General features: G+C 33.2%; 1 protein-coding gene across 5 annotated transcripts in view; it reads right to left on the bottom strand.

Annotated features, from left to right (window-relative positions):
* LOC142321559 (putative pyruvate dehydrogenase E1 component subunit alpha, mitochondrial) overlaps positions 1-19134 on the bottom strand; it is a 62105-nt gene that overhangs the window by 30017 nt on the left and 12954 nt on the right. For 2 of the 5 annotated variants that reach the window (XM_075359739.1, XM_075359734.1), the window contains exons 2-3: positions 8371-8534; positions 6058-6170 (exon numbers count right to left, since the gene is read on the bottom strand). The exons of 1 other annotated variant lie outside the window; for it this stretch is intronic. In XM_075359739.1, coding sequence (XP_075215854.1) covers positions 6058-6117 — 60 coding nt within the window. In that variant the 5' untranslated portion in view covers positions 6118-6170; positions 8371-8534. The remainder of the gene's footprint in view (positions 1-6057; positions 6171-8370; positions 8535-19134) is intronic. 2 more of the 5 variants (XM_075359736.1, XM_075359737.1) reach the window with 2 other exon arrangements.

A 19134-nucleotide genomic window follows, 5' to 3' on the forward strand; every position in this document is an offset into this window, starting at 1 on the left:
TTTACATACTGTATTTATCTGAAGCATACGAGGTGTGTGAGAAAAGTAACGAGATTGGTAACACTGCGAGCGATTTGGCAACGCTCTGTCTGCCGGTCTGTGCTAGACCGGTTTGTTCATACCTTCCACATGCTCAGTACGAGTTTCAACTCCGTTTAGCCAACACATTATTTTTGAGAGCGCCATCAGTAAAGTTGTGTTACGAAAATGGAACATCGGAATTTAGAGCAACGTTGTGCAATCAAGTTTTGTGTTAAACTTGGGGAATCCGCGAGTGTAACCTTTGAAAAGTTGAAACAAGCCTATGGGGAACATTGCTTATCAAGAGCACAAGTTTTCCACTGGCACAAATCCTTTTAGGAAGACCGAAAACACGTTGAAGACCAGCTTCGCTCAGGGAGATCTTCAACTTCAAAATCTGACGCAAACGTTGAGCATGTGAGGGTTCTAGTGAGATCAGACCGTCGTTTAACAATAAAGATAATGAGCGAACAGTTAAATTTAAACACTTCCACCGTACATCAGATTTTGACAGACAATTTGGACATGCGAAAGGTTTGTGCAAAATTGGTGCCGAAAAACCTCACAACGGAATAGAAGGACAATCGAACAAAAAAACGTGTACGTTGATCTTCTTGAGAGGATTGACAATGGCCAAGAATTCTTCAATCGTGTGATCACAGATGATGAATCCTGGGTATTTGAGTACGATCCTGAAACAAAGCGGCAAAGCGAAGAGTGGCACACTCCTTCATCTCCACGATTGAAAAAATGTCGAATGAGCAAATCAAAGATCAAAAATCATGCTGATTTGCTTTTTTAACAGTAGGGGTATCGTACATAAAGAATTTGTTCCTCCAGAACAAACTGTCAACCAGTGTTTTATAATGGTGTCCTTGAAAGGCTCAGGAAAAGAGTGATTGGCGTGAGACCAGACATTGCAAACAAATGGATGCTTCATCATGACAATGCCCCTTGTCACACGGCCATTTCCATCAGGGAATTTTTGACCTCAAAACGTATTCCTACGGATTCTCAACCTTCCTATTCACCTGATTTGTCCTTGTGCCTTTTTCCTTTTACCGAAATTGAAACATATCTTAAAAGGACGTTATTTTAGAACTCTGAAGAACATTCAAAAGACTGTGATCGACCACTTAAAACCTCTACCAGTTTTGAAGCCTTCCAGCGCTCCTACCAGGAGTGGGAACAACGATTCCACCGTGTATAGCTGCCCAAGGAACTACTTTGTTTGAAAAAATAAAAACTTTGGTAAGTAAAAAGTCAGTCTCATTACTTTTCTCACACACCTCGTATTTGCAAGCCCAACGACTGGCACTAGATAGGAAATCTTGGCGACCAGTCAAATGACTGAAGACAAAAAAAAAAATTTGCAAGTCCAAATCGAGTGAATATCTCGTTTATATAATCGGAAATGCGGAAATTTGCAATCATTCTTTAAAATTTTATTCTTTTCTTCGCCTCTTTGAAGGTCGAATTTTGAAAAATGTATAAATTCGTTTTTACATAATTAGATGAAGATTATACAATCCAAAAATCTGGTTGATGTCATCATTTGTTACAGAGAAATTAAAAAAAAGTAAAATTTAATGTTACGCCATTTTAATATAAGTCTTGCTATATCCTGGTAATCTTCCCTACCATTTCTGAGAAGTCTCTGTTTTCTTCTCCTAAGGAACTGGAGCTCTTGTCTCATATTCCCGATCTCGGTCGTCCACCAATATACATTACGTCTCCTTGCAGCATTACTTGCCACTCTATCTATCTCTTGTTTAATTATATTTGATAAAGCTTCAGGGGTCTGCTGCTGCCTATCTTTTAGTCTAGCAGCTGTGCTATTGACTATTAGTTCAATTTGTTCCGCTGAAAAATTTGGTAGGGGAGGATACTCCACTCGCTCAAAATTCGCATCTCTCAGGTCTAGTATCGTTGCGCGGTGATCACTAGCTATATCGTCAAGGAGGACCATCCAGTCATATTGTTCACTTTTCCATCTATTATCCAGGATGGTCAAATCCAGCACCGACTGGTGGCCTCTTGCAACATAAGTGGGTGTGCCGTCGTTTATAAAATGACAGCCAGTAGTCTCAAGCAGATCCGCCAGGATCTGTTCTCTCCTGTTCGTGTAACTACTACCAGCCATCACCATTTTACTATTAAAGTCAGCCAACATAACTAATCTCTTCGGTGAATTAGTAATTAATCCCTGTAGGATATCTACGAAGCGAGTAAATTCCGCAAGCTCTATGTTGGGTGACACATACACACCCACTATCATGACGGTCTCATTCTCCAATGCCACCACGCCCCTACCCTTAAACCTGAGTCTCCAGTGAATATTATGATTTATGGCCATAATAGCAACATCCCCCTGAGTATCAGCGATCCAGCATGACTTGGCTGCCTCGTATCTATTCGGCTCGGCAACTGCAAGGAAATCAACTCCTCTCTCGACGACGACTCGTGCAATTAGATCATGAGCGAGGATACTCCTGTTCACATTAGCAAATAATGTTTTATACATGTTGGTCTTTCTTGTATTGCCAAGCTCCAGTCCTATGTTCTCTTCTTCTGCAGTCGAGGCACTGCTTCGGTTCTCGACAGTCAGCAATCTTATGACCTCAACCGCCGCAATTGAAACAGAGTTCCAACCTATCTGGCCCTTACAGTCCTGACGTCTATGTCCTGTCCCCCAGTAACGATAGCACCTGTCTTCGTCCTCGCGTATATAGGCTCGGCAACTTATCCAGCCTATCCTGAGCCTTTGCTCTACGAGTTTGCACGCTGCTCTATAGGAGGTTATAACCGTGACGTTCCTGGTCTCGCCAAAGCCTCTTCTGATTGATGATATCAAACTCTTCGTTTGGACCAACCCTGTTTGCTATTGCAGCCATCACCTCCTGTTCTGATGTTTCAAACTCTACATCTCTGATGTGGACAACAGCTCTTCTGGTGGCTCTACTCTTAAGATCAACGTGCAAATCCGCCGTCTTATCCCTAAGTAATGTGGTAAAGTCCTCTGCATTTTTTGCACCCTCGATCCTTACATGTAACTCTTCGTTACGGCCCTTGCGCAGTGCTATTACGTTGTTTGCCTCCTCACTTGTCACCGCATCCTTCATCGATCTAAGGAGCTCCGCATACGTCTTACCCTCAGCCTTGACGATTACTGTACGACTTTGATCCGCTGGTGGTATAGCTTTCTTTATGGGTATATGATTCACTCCCACATACCTTACACTTGAATCTCCTTGAACCGTCAATATGTATACTGGCGTTTCCTTATTCCTTAACAAATAGGACAGGATCTTCTTCATGTAATTTCCAATATTCCCTGCCGGCAAAATATACGCAGCATCTGGTACTTGAGATATAACCCTCCTGACCGCTCTTAACAATGTAGCAAGGATTTCCCTCTCAGGTACGCCAGAGTTGTAGCATATCTTATATTTACTTCTCTTTTTTTCTGTAGTGCTGTTTCCAATGACTGAAACTTCATCTTTTATAATGTCTCCTGCTACTAATTTGGGGCCTTGTTCTTGTTCTCCCATCTTCTTTAAGCTTTTAGACTGCATGTAATTTCCCTATCAGGAGGGAGTTCTGTCACCAAATTTAGCTTACTCCTCAAGGAATCGGGCCACCTTCTGTGTAGGAGTTCTAACAGCTCCCCATCTTCTAAATCCTTAGAAAGAATATGTTCCATGCTATCTTCAGTTATCGGCAGATCCGTTTGTGTGGCTTGCGTCACCATGTTTGCCGTGGATGGCGTTTCAGCCAGCGCGTTCAGGCCTTCACAAATTGCTCTGAGCTCCTGCTCATGCGTACCAATGTATTTGTTAAGTTCAGCCCGCATATGTTGTTTTAGGGAAGCCAGCGTGTGTCCCAGTTGATAAATTAGGCTACCCAAAGTATCCTCCTCTTCTTCTGATGACCCTTTGCGTGGTCTCTTCTTGCATTTGCCCTCTAATTTCTTGATAGGCACCACCCTCTATTGGCTACTACTTTGAGCGGCTGTTGTCTCTAAAGGGAGCGAACCTCTGCGCCTCATACTTGCACTATCAGACTACGGGGACAATTCCGCGTCCAAAAAAAAAAAAAAAAAAAAAAAATATATATATATATTTTTTTTTAAAATGATAGCTTGATAAACTAAGCTACATCAGTCTATCTTATCAAGCGATAACAACAACCGAAATTAATTACATTAATTCCAATATCAAAAGTTTATCATTTGAAGAATAATAATCAATATTATCCACAGTCGATGCCAGTTACAATTGTCTCTGCCATCCATTACAGATAAGCTACACTCGAATTGAAAACAACTCAAGGTACACCATACTAACTCACACTAACCACTGCGACCAGCAGTAAACTATGAACCTTATTGCCAATAGCAATAAGGCTACTCAGATAAAAAATTCAATAAAAAGGTCAGTCCGCAACCAAAAATCACCAAATTATATTAAAACACTTCCGAAAATTTTCCACCGTCGATTCCCAATTCCAAAAATCAGATATAAAAATCGTTGATCCGAAAAAACAGTGTAAGACAGAGCGCACAACAATACACCCGACCGCAACACAAGCTTCCACTCGACTATCCTTAATAACCTAACAATAAGTGATATGGATTAAATATATGAGCAAATAATTTCGCGGATAAGCCTACTATTTTCCTTTTTAACAATTTTATCGTTTTGCATGATATCATTAGAATGGATTAACAGATTTTTATGAAATTGTCCGATGACTTCTGAATACGAGCTATTAGTGGCATCAAGTTTGGTTAAAAAAAAATATCCTTAATCACCTAACAAATTTTAACCAAACTCGATGCCACCAATAGCTCGTATTCAGAAGTCATCGGACAATTTCATAAAAATCTGTTAATCCATTCTAATGATATCATGCAAAACGATAAAAAAATGTTAAAAAGGAAAATAGTAGGCTTATCCGCGAAATTATTTGCTCATATATTTAATCCATATCACTTACTAATGTAATGGAATCATCTATTAATATAAGAATGTGACTCTGAGTCCAGAAATGATAAAAAATAGAAAAGTGGTTTTTACCCCATTCCTTTACGGGGACTTGAATAAGACCAAACACCATCAGTAAATATTTTAACTAGCTAAAAAAATTATGTGTAATTTTACTTATCCTTTGAATAAAATTTTGAAGTATAGTACCCGTAAAATTTGTATTTCGTGCCCCATTGACCGATTTGCCCAAAATTAAATATGCATCAATACCACACACAAAGATTATCTTGTTATATTTCATCCAAACCGATCCATCCAGTTTCCAAATATCAAGAAAAGATAGCCCAACATACATACTAGTTCAATCTTCCAGAATATTTCAGTGTTAATTTTTTTATTTTATAGCGGGGATCAGGAAAAGTGTTATTTATTATTTTATTATTCGACACAGTATAAATATATAGAAGGAAATGTTAAAAAAAAGACAACTCCACAATTTGTTTTTTTTATTTCAGTTAACTTTGCGTTAATGAAAACGTCCTGCATATACCCTTCAAATAAAAATAGACTCATATCTGAAAGATATCCTTTGTGAAAATGTTACACATAAAATATCAATGACAGTGCGTTAGTAATGTAACCTTAGTGATAATACGAGTAAATAGCTCTTTTTTGTGCCAAATAAAATAATTGAGGGTAAACAGGCATTTTTATCGATTTATTTTATTTTAACCGCTTTAGACTAACGCCTAATCGTTTCAGACTAACTTTATTTACGAGATATGAATTTTGTGGTGTGTTAAATTTTATTAAATTTTTGTTAGCGTCTATTTATCATAATTACCATTTTTTAAAGTAAATTCAATTCATACAAATTAAAATTTACTTAATTTTATATGACATGTATATTTATTAGTACGATGTTTATCATTCTTACTTTAGATAACTTATATTAACTTCTGTAACAGTGAACACAAATAAAAACAAAAATGAAATATAAGATAAATTAAACTGATTACAAAATTAATTTAATTTTTAAAAAGCTTACCTTATCATTTAAAGTAGAGCTAATAAAATTAGTTTTTAAAAACAAAGTTCTGGAAAGCATTTCGCGTAGTACAACCTTCAATTACAATTAAACACTTGGCGACAAACCAAACTCTAAAACGAAAATAAGTTACTGTCTAAATTTTCCAAACTTATAATTCTTATAGCCAACTTAACAGATATTATTAATGTTATTTAATTTTACTTATAACAAATTATTAAACTAATGAATATAATAATAATAAATAACGATAAATTATTTAAAAATTTAAACTTGAAATAATTTTTTAACAAATATAAAAAAAATTAAATTGTCACATCATTAAGATTATTAATCGTTAACGGCTTTTTTCATTTCAGATAGGATAGACATTTATCTAAAATTAAAATGATAACAACTAAAACCATTTGTAATACATACATAATAGTACTACAGTTTTAACATTTCTGATTGTTGAATAAAAAAAATAATAAATAAATAAAAAAATAGTCCTGGCTAAAAATCCGTAATTTAAAAAAAAAAATTATAGGAAATTTATATTATAAATTATAATTTATAATGAGGAGTTTTAATAATAGTAATATAGATTAAAACAGTTGTAATTAATAATTATGACAGCAGAATATTTTATAGCTTATCTGTAACTTTTTCATATCTTTATCCTCTTCGTTCTTATCAGTATACCAGGGTTGTTCGGAAAGTTCTTGTCCTGATACAGAGATGGCGCAACTGTTACCGAATCTCATAATGATAAAGTACTTTGTACTTTTAGCAGCTCGAAAGGAGCAGTAAAGGTTTAACACCAACGGATATACAACAAAAAAATTAGTTAATGATTTAAAGGATTTCCCCCTTCGTTTTCGACGGTAAAAAAAGTAGGTACTAAATTTAGATTTGGTCGTACATTCCATCAAAATGATGAACGCTCAGGACACCCAAAAAATGTACGACCGGCGAAATGGTCACAGAAATACACAATGCTGTATTAAACGATCGACGACTCAAAGTACACCAGCTTACTGACAGTACAAAAATTTCGATAAGCCAAGTCCAGTACAGTTTGCAAGATTTTTTGGGTATGAAACAGCTTTCCACATTTTGGGTACTAAAAAAACGATGGGTACCACGTTTGGTTACAGACTAGCAACACTGAGACACACATTCGATTCAACACATTTCTAGGGTGTTTAGACTTTTGATTCTGAATAATCTTTTCTTTGACAGCTCGAGAACTTTGTCAGCAATCCTCGAAAAAACTTTAAAATAAGATTTATTTAGATTTTCAGTTTATAAAAAAATTCTCACATCGTCTTTCGTAAGTTCTCTTTCTCATTTTCCTGTTCACGTGGAAGTGTATATACGAGAGGTTATCTCTAAAGTAAAGACAGTTTCATTATAAAAAAAAATTATTCTGAAAACTTTATAAATATTTTTTATTTCTCTTAAACTTCATAACTTATTACTACTTCACTATCTAATCGCCACATGAATTAAGACATTTATCGTAGCTGTACACTAGCTTCAACACACGCTCGTCGTATTCTTTTGCCGCCGGTGCATTTAGCTACCACTGATTAACAGCATTTTTAAGTTCATCGTCACCCGCGAATTGCTTACCACTCAAAAATTCTTTCAATTTCGCAAACAAATGGTAATCAGAAGGAACTAAATCCGGACTATATGGTGAGTGATCGTAAATTTCCCATCAAAATATTCTCAGTAAATTACGTGTAGGACCCGCAACATGTAGACGTGCATTATCGTGCAGCAGGACGACCCCGTCGGTCAGCCGCCCACGTCGCCGATTTTGAATGGCACGCCGTAACTTACGTACAGCTCGCAGCAGGCTTCTGCATTTAAAGTCGTTCCACGTGGCAGGAAATCAATCAGCAATATGCCAAACCGACCCAAACGCTTCGTTGCGAGTGGATTCGCAACGCTTCGTTGCGAGTGACAGCTGGCGAAATTTTTCGCCAGCTGTCACTCGCAACGAAGCGTTTCCCAACCTAAGTTTATATAAATTCTCTTTTTTATTTTCACTAGCAGAACGTGTCCTGAAAGTTTTTTATATCAAAATGAAGCTTACTTGGAATGAGTACAGAACGGGAGAAATTCTTCTTCCCTTGATAATTTATTGTGAAATTGGCAACAACATACAATATTTATCTCAGGGATTGGTTTGTATCGCTCTAAAAAATCCGAAACAAAACTATTTACAGAACGGATTTATAAAGATGTGCTTCTATCATTGAAAAGGGTTAATATTCACTAATCGAGTAAGCAAATGAAACTCATTAATTGTTCTCAACAAACCTCTCATCGAATTTGGACGTCGTTGTCATACAAGATATTGTGAAGCTTGAACGCAGTGAACTGTTGCACCCATTGATGCTACACGGAATCAATTATCGGTGACATTCGCTCGTGCCTTCGACGATCTTTAACAAACGCTTTGAGCCGGCTTCAAGATCGTAACCCTAAAACACAAGAACTGTACTGTAACGTTAATTGCTGAACGGTATTAATGTCAAAGATATACTAAAGGAGTCAAACATTTTTTTATATGAAACTAAATTCAACGTTAAATTATTGGATTATATGAATGAAGATAATTTAGTTTAAAATGGTTCAAAGGACTTTAAGAGAAAATCAATAAAGGTAGTGGCGGCTCACGTATAGGCACTGTGGAACTGCAGCACCCCCTATTTCCACTTGATATTATCGATAACATTTAATATAATGAGTTTTTTATACCATAAGTTCTTTATACAATTCTTTCTTTATACTTGTACGGTATATAATCCTTAAGCTTAATCTCAGTAGCCATCCCCCAGTTTATGAAAAAGATACAAAAATCGTTATGTGGAACTATGCGCTTAACAGTTCCAGCGGCGTGGTGTTTGGCTGCTGTGCGCATGCACACATAGGAATCTGCACGCGAGGGGGAGAGCACTGTCGAACCCGCAGTTCCGACCCTGGCGTGCTGGTGGAAGGTAGATTTTTTTTACTCCTCCAATGTATGGAATGGCCCTTGTTCGTTCCCTTTTCTAGTTTAGTCTGTGGAATGAATAATAAAGTGGTTTAATTGACTTTTCAGTAGTGATTAGAAGATGACGGAAAGCAAGGGCTCTTTGATTGCCAAATCTGTCTAAAAACGCGCTAGAAGTGCGAAACAGAAGGTAATTAATAAAAAATAATTGTGTATTTGTTTTTGTGTATACAGAAATTTAAATTAAGCACCATTGGATTATAATGTTTTTAAGCGGACATTTTATTAAGTTATTATCTAATAATACTAAAAAATATATGTATTGACATTTTATTATTTATTCGGTTAAACTGGATTGTGCTTAAAAACCGTGTACCATATTCTTGAATGTAATAAAGTGTAGAATTAGATTCTGCTTTTAGCTATTCTATCTGATTCATTTTTTCGGTTCTTTTATTTTACAAAAACTTTAACTATGGCCTTGAAAAGGCCCAGAAAAAATTTTTTTGGAACAGCACCCCCACTAATTTTATCTACAAGCCGCTACTGAATAAAGGTATAAAAATGTTCAAATCAAAAACTAAATGTTTAGTGCAAAATCTAGTGTTATAATAATTTAATATACAATTTTGATAATGTATTAAAAAATCATACACAAGCAAAAGCATTCCTAGAATTATAAAGAAAAATTTATTTAGAATCTAATTATGTGGTATCCTATAGGAAGGCATATGAAATATTTGAAAGGATCTATTACTCACATGATGCAAAAGTAAAACTTATCGTTACTGGTTAGCCTTTCTAAGTTCTAAAGATCAAAAAATTTATTTCATTTTAGAATGTAAAACTTATGAAAAATTTATAACTAGACAACTTTGTTTTTTTATTATCCAATAATATCAAAATACTTTCTACAGTATAATAATAACAAAAACAGAACATTTATTAACCAAAATTACCTACTGTAATATACGACAGACTCTAGTCGAATTTTTAACTGATCTTAACTTAAAACCAAGTTAAAGAACATATATTCTATGCAAAATACAATACAAAAGACAGGTTATAGACAATCTATAAAACGTTATCTTAATTTGCAAAAAAAATAAAGCAAAAACAGGATATGAGTCATAAAGTTGTATTATTGTATTTGTATAATTGTAATGATGTTATAAAAATATTGTATTCAGTATCCTTTATTGAGATTATTAAGAAATTAAAAAAAAAATACTTACGTCTACTATAATACACGCAAGTTGCTCAAATTCTGAAATAAATGTCGATTGTATTTTTTATTAATCGAAAAAAAAAGTTAAATTAACTTATTCTTTTTTTTTAAACAAACATAAAACTATACTTACTAAATAAGTATAGTTTCACAATCAAATATTTAGACTTGTAAATTATAAAAAAACAATGATTATCACTTCATGTGCAAAACTTGTAACTTAAAGTAACATATACAACTCGAGAAATTTTGCTAACCCTTTATTCCCGGGCATCACAGATAAATATATGTATCTCTGAAGTACATATATGTACTCTGCATCAAGTATTAATAAAGTATGGGAATCCTTAAATAACTTATCGACCGTTGTATATAGAAGAATTAAAATGAAGTTACCCGATTCAGCTTTTTTACTATTATTTAAATCACGTTTATATTTATTGGATAGATAAAACTTACCTCAAAAAAGATAAAGACAACATGAACGTTAAACCAATCGAAGCGATATCCTATGTTTGATGTGACTGCTGTTTAGTTTCTGAGTACGTTTCATTTTTGTTAGTAGTGAATTCACGTTTCAACTGTTGGTGTTATAAAACTTAAGATATTCAGCTGAATCGCGTTTAAATAAGTCTAAACACCCTTAAGGATTGTTCAATCGAATATTATAAAACGCGGCACCCATCGAGCGGAAACTAAACCCGTGTAAACACCCAAAACACTTTTCATACCCAAAACAGTGTAAACGTAGTCGACACGATCTATAGAGAGGTTATCTCGAGATGTCAGAAAGCGCGCGTACCTTCAGTCGGCGATCATTTAATATGAATTGTAGATTTTTGTGACGATATATTTGGTCGTAGCGGTTTTTGGGCGTACCGAGCATTCATCTTGAATGGGTGTACGACCACGTTTAAATTCAGCAGCCCACTTTTTTACCGTTGCAAATAAAGGGGACGAATTCTTTAAACTGGAATCTAACTCTTTTTTTTTATCTCCATCGGATTATATCTTTAAAACGAAGTACTTTTAACAGTTTGAAATTCAGTTTTATCCATTTTTCAGATTTACCAAAATTTGTTTGCTTTTCTGGATCGCCACAGTCAAGAAACTAAATGCACCCGTCTGAAACTTTGCAGCTCACCTTCTAACGAATCCCTCCTGAGAAATATCATAATCATTTGTTCACAACTACGCCATCTCTCTGTCAGGCCGAAAACTTTTCGAACGATCTTAGTAGGCGTACAAAGCGTGGAGAGTTCTCTGAACTGGAGGTTCAGTGATTTAGAAATTTAAAACTAGATTTGCACTTTATACAGGAATATCTTAAAACGGGCAGAAGTTGTTCGTGTTTTTTACTTTTATTCTAAATATACTGTTAAAAGTACTCCTTTTACAGTCTTTCAGCATAGTAATATGTTTTATCTTCTTTTTTCATTTATTTCTTTTGTTAATTTTTACACTGCCATTTTAGTGAGCCACCTTGGGATCTCGTAAACTAGAAAAGCTATAAGGAACTTTAAATAGGAAACATTTCCCCGATTTTTGGATGCATTAAAAGTATCCTATTGATATGTTTGAAATTCAGGACTTTTCACCTTCCGTTCATTTCGTTCTTAATAGTTTTTTTCTACACTTTAGATTAGAGGTACATATTCTGTACTAATCTAAGTTATTCTAGTAAATACATGGAAAAATCTACACAAAAGGAATAGAATATTTAAGTATTATTTCAATTTGTGAAAATAAATTATTAATGAAACTGACAATTTTTCAATACAGTTTGTTTATATCTGCTTTTCTTCGAAAAACAAATATTATTTTATACAGTACAAAAAAATATGTATTGGAAAATATTGACAAATAATTTAAATATTACACAACTGAAATTTATGAAAATAAATTCACAACCATTCGTGAAAATTTAGGCAAGTCTTACTCTTCGAAAAGTAAATTATACTATGACTTTTTTCATTTTTTACAAGTAGAACGAAGTAGTTGAACAAATCAAATGTTCAAAGGATTCTAATTTTCCATCTCAAGTATATGAGTGTCATTTTTCTCGTTTAAAATTTCGTCTTTCATATGTATCAAACAATTTCTTTTACACAATACCATTTTGAATAGCTCCATTGAAACAATAAAAAAATCAAATTACAACGCCGCGGTTTTAGATTCATTCTGTATTGTCGTTAAGTACATCTGGAGAAGAGGCGTAACTTCCGAGTGGATGCGTTTCGAGGGAAAATGTACAAGAATAAAAATGTCTTACAATTAAATGTTGTATCTAAAAATGGTAAAAAAAGATTGGGGATTACTTTCTCCATACATGTAATACGCTAAGCAAAAACGACGGTTGTTCACAGTTTATAAGACATCATAAGCACAAACCCTCATAAATGTGATATTGCTGGATAGGAGATTAACCCCCCCCCCGCGGGTGTGCATCAAACAGATTTTTAAAAAAATAAAAAATTTAGAAAAAGAAAGTGCAAAAGTTTAGTTAAAATTCAAATTTCTTTCACTGGACCATTGACGTCCAATCGCCACCGTCCGCTGTAATACAACTAGAATCAGTCCTAATGAATTTTGAAGCAGCTGCATTTTTCATGTTTTCTTTTGTTTTGTACATTTTGTTACTGTAACATTTCAATCATTGTACTTACTTCTGTTCTGTTTAGAAATATCTTTTTGTTATAAAAGAGTGAGCATCAACAGCTACAGGTGATTAGCTCGTTGGAAATTGGTAGCAAATGAAAAAATGCCATGCCTGACGGCATTCGAACCCGGGATCTCCGCACGAAATGCCGGACGCTACCTACTCAGCCACGGAGGTCAGCAGTAATAAATTATTGCTGCAATTAACCTGATTTGTTTTTATTTTCATGAAATTTAAATTGCTAAATTTTCGCAGGGTCTGCTTGTTTAAAAAAAAAATCCGCTATTTTTCCAGTATGCAAAAAATACGCGGAAATTTCAAACATTTAAATAGCGTATTTTTAGTTTTTTTTTGTTTTCAGTCACTTTACTGGTTTGATGCAGCTCTCCTAGATGCTCTATCTAGTATCAGTCCTTTCATTTCGGTATACCCCCTACATCCTACATCTAAAACAATTTGTTTTACATATTCCTAACGTTGTCTACCTGCACAATTTTTCCCATCTACGTGTCGCTCCATATTAAAGCGACTATTCCAGGATGTCTTAATATGTGGCCTATAAATCTGTCTCTTCTTTTAACTATATTTTTCCAAATGCTTCTGTCTTCATCAATTTGCCGCAACACCTCTTCATTTGTCACTTTATCCACCCATCTGCTTTTAACATTCTCCTATAACACCACATTTGAAAAGCTTCTAATCTTTTCTTGTGAAGTACTCCGATCGTCCAAGTTTCACTTCCATAGAAAGCTCCGCTCTAAACATATACTTTCAAAAATCTTTTCCTGACGTTTAAATTATTTTTTGATGTAAACAAATTATATTTTTGATTAGAAGCTCGTTTCGTCTGTGCTATACGGCATTTTATGTTGCTCCTGCTTCGTCCATCATTAGTAATTCTACTTCCCAAATAACAAAATTCTTCTACCTCCCTAGTCTTTTCTCGTCCTATATTTATATTCAGTGGTCCATCTACTTTATTTCTACTGTATTTCATTACTTTCGTTTTGTTCTTGTTTATTTTCATACGGTAGTTCTTGCGAAGGACTTCATCCATGCCATTCATTGTTTCTTCTAAATCTTTCTTACTCTTGGCTAGAATTGTTAATTACAAATCGTAGAATCTTAATGTTTTCACTTTGCACTGTTACTCCGGAACTAAATTGTTCTTTTACATCAATAATTGCTAGTTCTATGTAAAGATTAAAAAGTAACATGGATAGGGAACATCCTTATCGGACTTACTTTTTTATTACTGTTTCTTTCTTACGTTCTTCAATTATTTCTGTCGCAGTTTGGTTCCTGGTAATGTTAGCAATTGTTCTATCTCTGTACTTGAACCCTAAATTTTTTAAAATCCTGAACATTTTATTCCAATCTACGTTATCAAATGTCTTTACTAACTCTATAAATACCAAGTATGTTGGTTTTTTCTTTAATCTTCCTTCTACTATTAATCTGAGTGCTAAAATTGCTTCCCTTGTCCCTATACTTTTCCTGAAACTAAATTCGTCTTCTCCTAACTCTTCTTCCACGCTCTTCTTAATTCTTCTGTACAGAATTCTAGTTAGATTTTTTATGCACGAGTAGTTAAGCTAATTGTTCTGTATTCTTCACATTTATCTGCTCCTGCTCTCTTTGGTATCATGACAAGTCTGACGGAACTTCCCATTTTTTGTAAATACTACACACCAGTTTGTATAATCTATCTATCACTTCCTCGCCTGCACTGCGCAGCAGTAATTCTGCATGTATCCTGCATTTTTTTAATAAAGATTAAAAATAGAGGACAAATTAAATATTTAAAGTTGTTTGCAACTTTTTTGGTTTGCTTAAAAAATCCTTATTATACACTTCAAAATGAACGCTCTCTGTATACTTTTTTCCTCAATCTGCTGTGATGATCGTTTAGCAAACGCAATGGTCATTTACTTTTGAATTTAAGTAAATTTTTATAAACAGTTTTTAAGATCAATCTAATTTTGAAATTTATTTCAATAATTGTTTAGCATAGCGTCATATTTTATATTTTTATTGTTATTAAATGAAACCGATTGATTTTATCAGTTATGAAAAAAACAAACCGACAAACGTACATAGATATTTAAACACACACATGAAAATTTGACATAAACTTAAAATAATTATGAACTCAACAAATTTGAATGGTAAGAATCATACTAACTTAAAAATTGTGTAATGGATTACAGAAAAAAACACAATACAACAGATAAATTATGCAATTAAATCTCATCGGAAGAATATTTTCTAATCAATTCAATCTTTTGAAACCACAATTCCATTTAATTGATAAACAAATCATTTTAATTTCTTAAAATTCTTATCACATTTAATCATCATAATAGATATAACGGACATTATATTAAATCTAATAAAACATTTCAACGTAAAAACTAAAAAAAAAAGGAATTATCTGTTATTATGTACCCACATCTGATTCTTTTCAAATTGAAATATATTTCAAACTGCAATTTTTTTCATTATTTATACGAATTTTAAAGCTCTGAAAGGCAGTTATAATAAAATTGTACTTGTATCATTTTGGTCGTTCTCCGTTATCCTCCCCGTAATTTCTCGAACTTCATTATACCACGATTTATATTACATTTATTGCTGCACGTACAGTCAACAGTATTAACGAAATTTATAATTCAATTGCATGTTCATTCCTGTCTGTTGCAAGTTTAACAAACACCCCACCAAGAGATCGGTCTTATTATTATTACGTTACACTTTAGCAATCACATACATATTTGTCCGATTACATTATTGTACTGCGGGTACTGTTATTCGGATCGTCGATAATTATTTTTAAAATTACATCAGTACATCGTAATTATTCGTGCAGTGTATTATTATTAAAGTTGTTGTATTTAAAATTAAGCATCGTCAAGATCTTCCTGCGAATGCGTTTGAATCGTCTGTTTTATCAAGAAATAAAATGAATTGTGTTCATTTCTTTCAACGTTTTGGTAGTTTACCAGAATGTAATCGGTGTAATCAGGGAGACAACATGGCGTTAAATATTTCGAATGCTCTTTTTTGCGATGAAATCGGTTGAGAAATCGGATGAGATCGGTTGAAGGGTTCTAAACCAAATTTGATAAAACTTTACTATTTATTTATTCATGGAGCTATGAAATGGCGGCTGAGGCCTTTTGTGAACGCGAATTAAAAATTGACCGCAACACAGCTGTCGAATCGAGAAGTTACCTACGGGAAGTGTGCATCGAGAAGCTTTTAGAATCAAATCGTCTAATCGGGACCCCGGGTCTGACAGTAGAGATCGACGATTCTGTCTTTATTCATAAGAACAACGACGGCCGAGTCCCTCAGAAGCGATGGGTGTTCGGAGGGCTTTCTCGTAAAAAGGGGGAATGTTTCATGTGCAAAGTAGATAATCGATCTGCAGATTGCAGATTATAAATGAGCACATTACAACGGGTTCAATCATAATTTCTAATCGGTGGGTGCGTACAATTGTAAATCTAATTTGAATCGGAATTATGTACACAATAATGAGAAACGTTTGCAGAATCTCAGCGATCCGGTTAAAACGGCGCATACTCAAAAATAGAACGTCTATGAGAGGCACCCAAAAAAAAAGTGCGTCGTAAATCAGACATAGCAAGAGCATTTCTGAACAACTACTTCATTTATGTGAATTATTATGACGGAAAAAAGTGAAAACGTATGATAGCAATGTGTTTCAAGCCATTCTGTAAGATAATGCTGCCTTTTGACCTAAGCAATAAATAGTTGTGTTCATAAAGTATTAATGTCTCAAATGTTATTATTTCAGCTTTCCTTAATTTGTATTTAGTCACTTCAATTTGGAATTTTTTTTTTATATTTAAAAAAAATTGGAATTCTTTTTCATAATTTTTATTAATTTTTAAATAATGTAAAGTAACAATCTAAGAATTTTACAAGTATTTTATCCGAAATACTAGTGCAATTTTCCGCCAGAAATACGGACAAAATAAATGGGGGGTTGGGGGGAGATAACGGAGGCCAAAATTTTGGTTATCAATGATTTTGCAAATACCGACGTTTCAAGAACCCACTCCTTAATTCAAAGAAAAATATTTTCACAGAAATTTCCGGAAAATGAAAGTATAAAAGCGTGTTGGCTTTTATTTTGATTAACTCCGGATCGGAAAACCATGTTTTTTTATTGAGTTGACTCACTTGATAACTAAATCAAATTTTCTGATTAAAATTGCTAAAATTTGCAATTTTAATCAGAAACCAAGATAATAAAAAAACAATATGGCCGCCATATCGGTTTAGAACCGATAGTCAAAAGAAGGTGGCTTTACTTTTATTAATTCTTATAATCTGCCTTCAGTTTTCTTTAATAAATAACTTATTTGTTTAGTTTTAATTTGCATTAATATAGCTTTAATTTTTATAACTAAAAGAATTAATAACCACAACCAGTTTATGAATAAATGAATTCATGAATATTAATTATTTATTATTAATTATTTTTATTTAATTATCAATTTAATACCTAATAAAGATATATTTTCAAAATGTTGGTAAACTTTCTAAGAAAAGTAATATTTTGTGTGTTTATTATTGATGTTAACAGTATATAGGTTTAATAATAAGTGACAGAAAAATTGAAGACAAGTTTTATTTGTAACCTCATTAAAAACTTAGAAAATAATTTTTTTGAGATCTACTGCATAGCAGAAAGTTCTTTTAACTAACTACCTTTTCATTATTTTAAACAATAACTTTGGGAAAAAAAAGACTCATGCTATAAAAGCAGAAAAAGGTAATGTAAAGGTAAGTACTGTTATAATTGCTTTTATTTTAAATGATATAATTACTGATAACAACCTATTATTAATATTTACTTAATTATCAAGAAAAATAGTACACTTTTCTTCTGAGGGGTCATAAACACCATACTGGCTCAAGTACTGGAGACAATTCATTGGAGACATATATTGGAAATATTCTTATAGAATTGTAATTTGGGTAGCAACAGAACTGTAAAGTACTCTTGACGAGGGCAATAAACAATGTATGTTAAACCAGAGAAGAATGATGACTAACTGCTTGAAAAATAGAATCAGTTTACTCTATTCTCAGGCAGTAAGCCCATAAGACTGACACAAGTAATTACAGTGCATATAGCGATTTCTCTGAATATCAGTTTGTCTGTTTTGTAGCAGTAAAGACCTACTCTTAGAAGCATTAAAACCTGTATGTAGAACTCAAGCTAAATAATGGAGGGATTGTCTTACCTAGAAATGGTTGTATGGAAATTATCAACAAATAACATCAATATCATTTATTTGGTATAGTCTAATTTCTGAAATAAATTAAATCATTCAAGCATAAATTATAAAGCAAAATTATGAATAAGCATAGCTAAAAGAGCTAACTATGCTTTTGTTCAATAATCTATCGTACTTTAAAAAATTTGTGTGTACTCACAAATCAGATTAAATATTTGATAAATTCAATAAAACTTCAATCCAATGAAACTCCTATCGCAATAAGATTTACAATGAAATTAAATAATGAAAATAATAATAAAATAAAATTTGATAATACCATTTAGTAAATTTAAACAACTCCATTAATAAATCAAACAAGTCGGTTTATAATCTCTTTATAAATGTACAAGACATTCATTTGAAATGTGCCACCTTTGGGATCTTGTAAACTAGAAAATCTACAAAGAATTTAAATGGAAACCTTTTTTTTTTCAATTTAAAGAGTATTTATTGGCATATTTAAAATGTTCATTATTTTTCCAATATCGCGACCAACTCAACTTTATAACATTTTTGGCTATAACACTTTTTATTCTTGTACGCTTTTTCCTAAATGCAACCATTCATGAGTTAACCTCTTCCCCAGTTGTACCTTAAACAATGTGTTTTATAATACATTTTTGAGAAGCGAGACATAATAGTGACATTATAAATATACAATATTCACAACTGTTTTCATGAATTGTTGTGAATTTTAATTTTGAAGTATTTATCAATTTTAGTCTTTTTTTAATGTTGTTATTTTATAAAAGTATATTATTTATTTTTGCTAAATATTAATATAAAAAACTAATTGAATAGGTTTGTGGGGGGTTACATGGGCTGAAGTTCATGGAGAAATTACCATACGATACTGGTACCTGTGATGTTACAAAAATTTTTA

Source organism: Lycorma delicatula, chromosome 3 (assembly GCF_047948215.1).
Source record: "Lycorma delicatula isolate Av1 chromosome 3, ASM4794821v1, whole genome shotgun sequence".
NCBI lineage: Eukaryota > Metazoa > Arthropoda > Insecta > Hemiptera > Fulgoridae > Lycorma > Lycorma delicatula.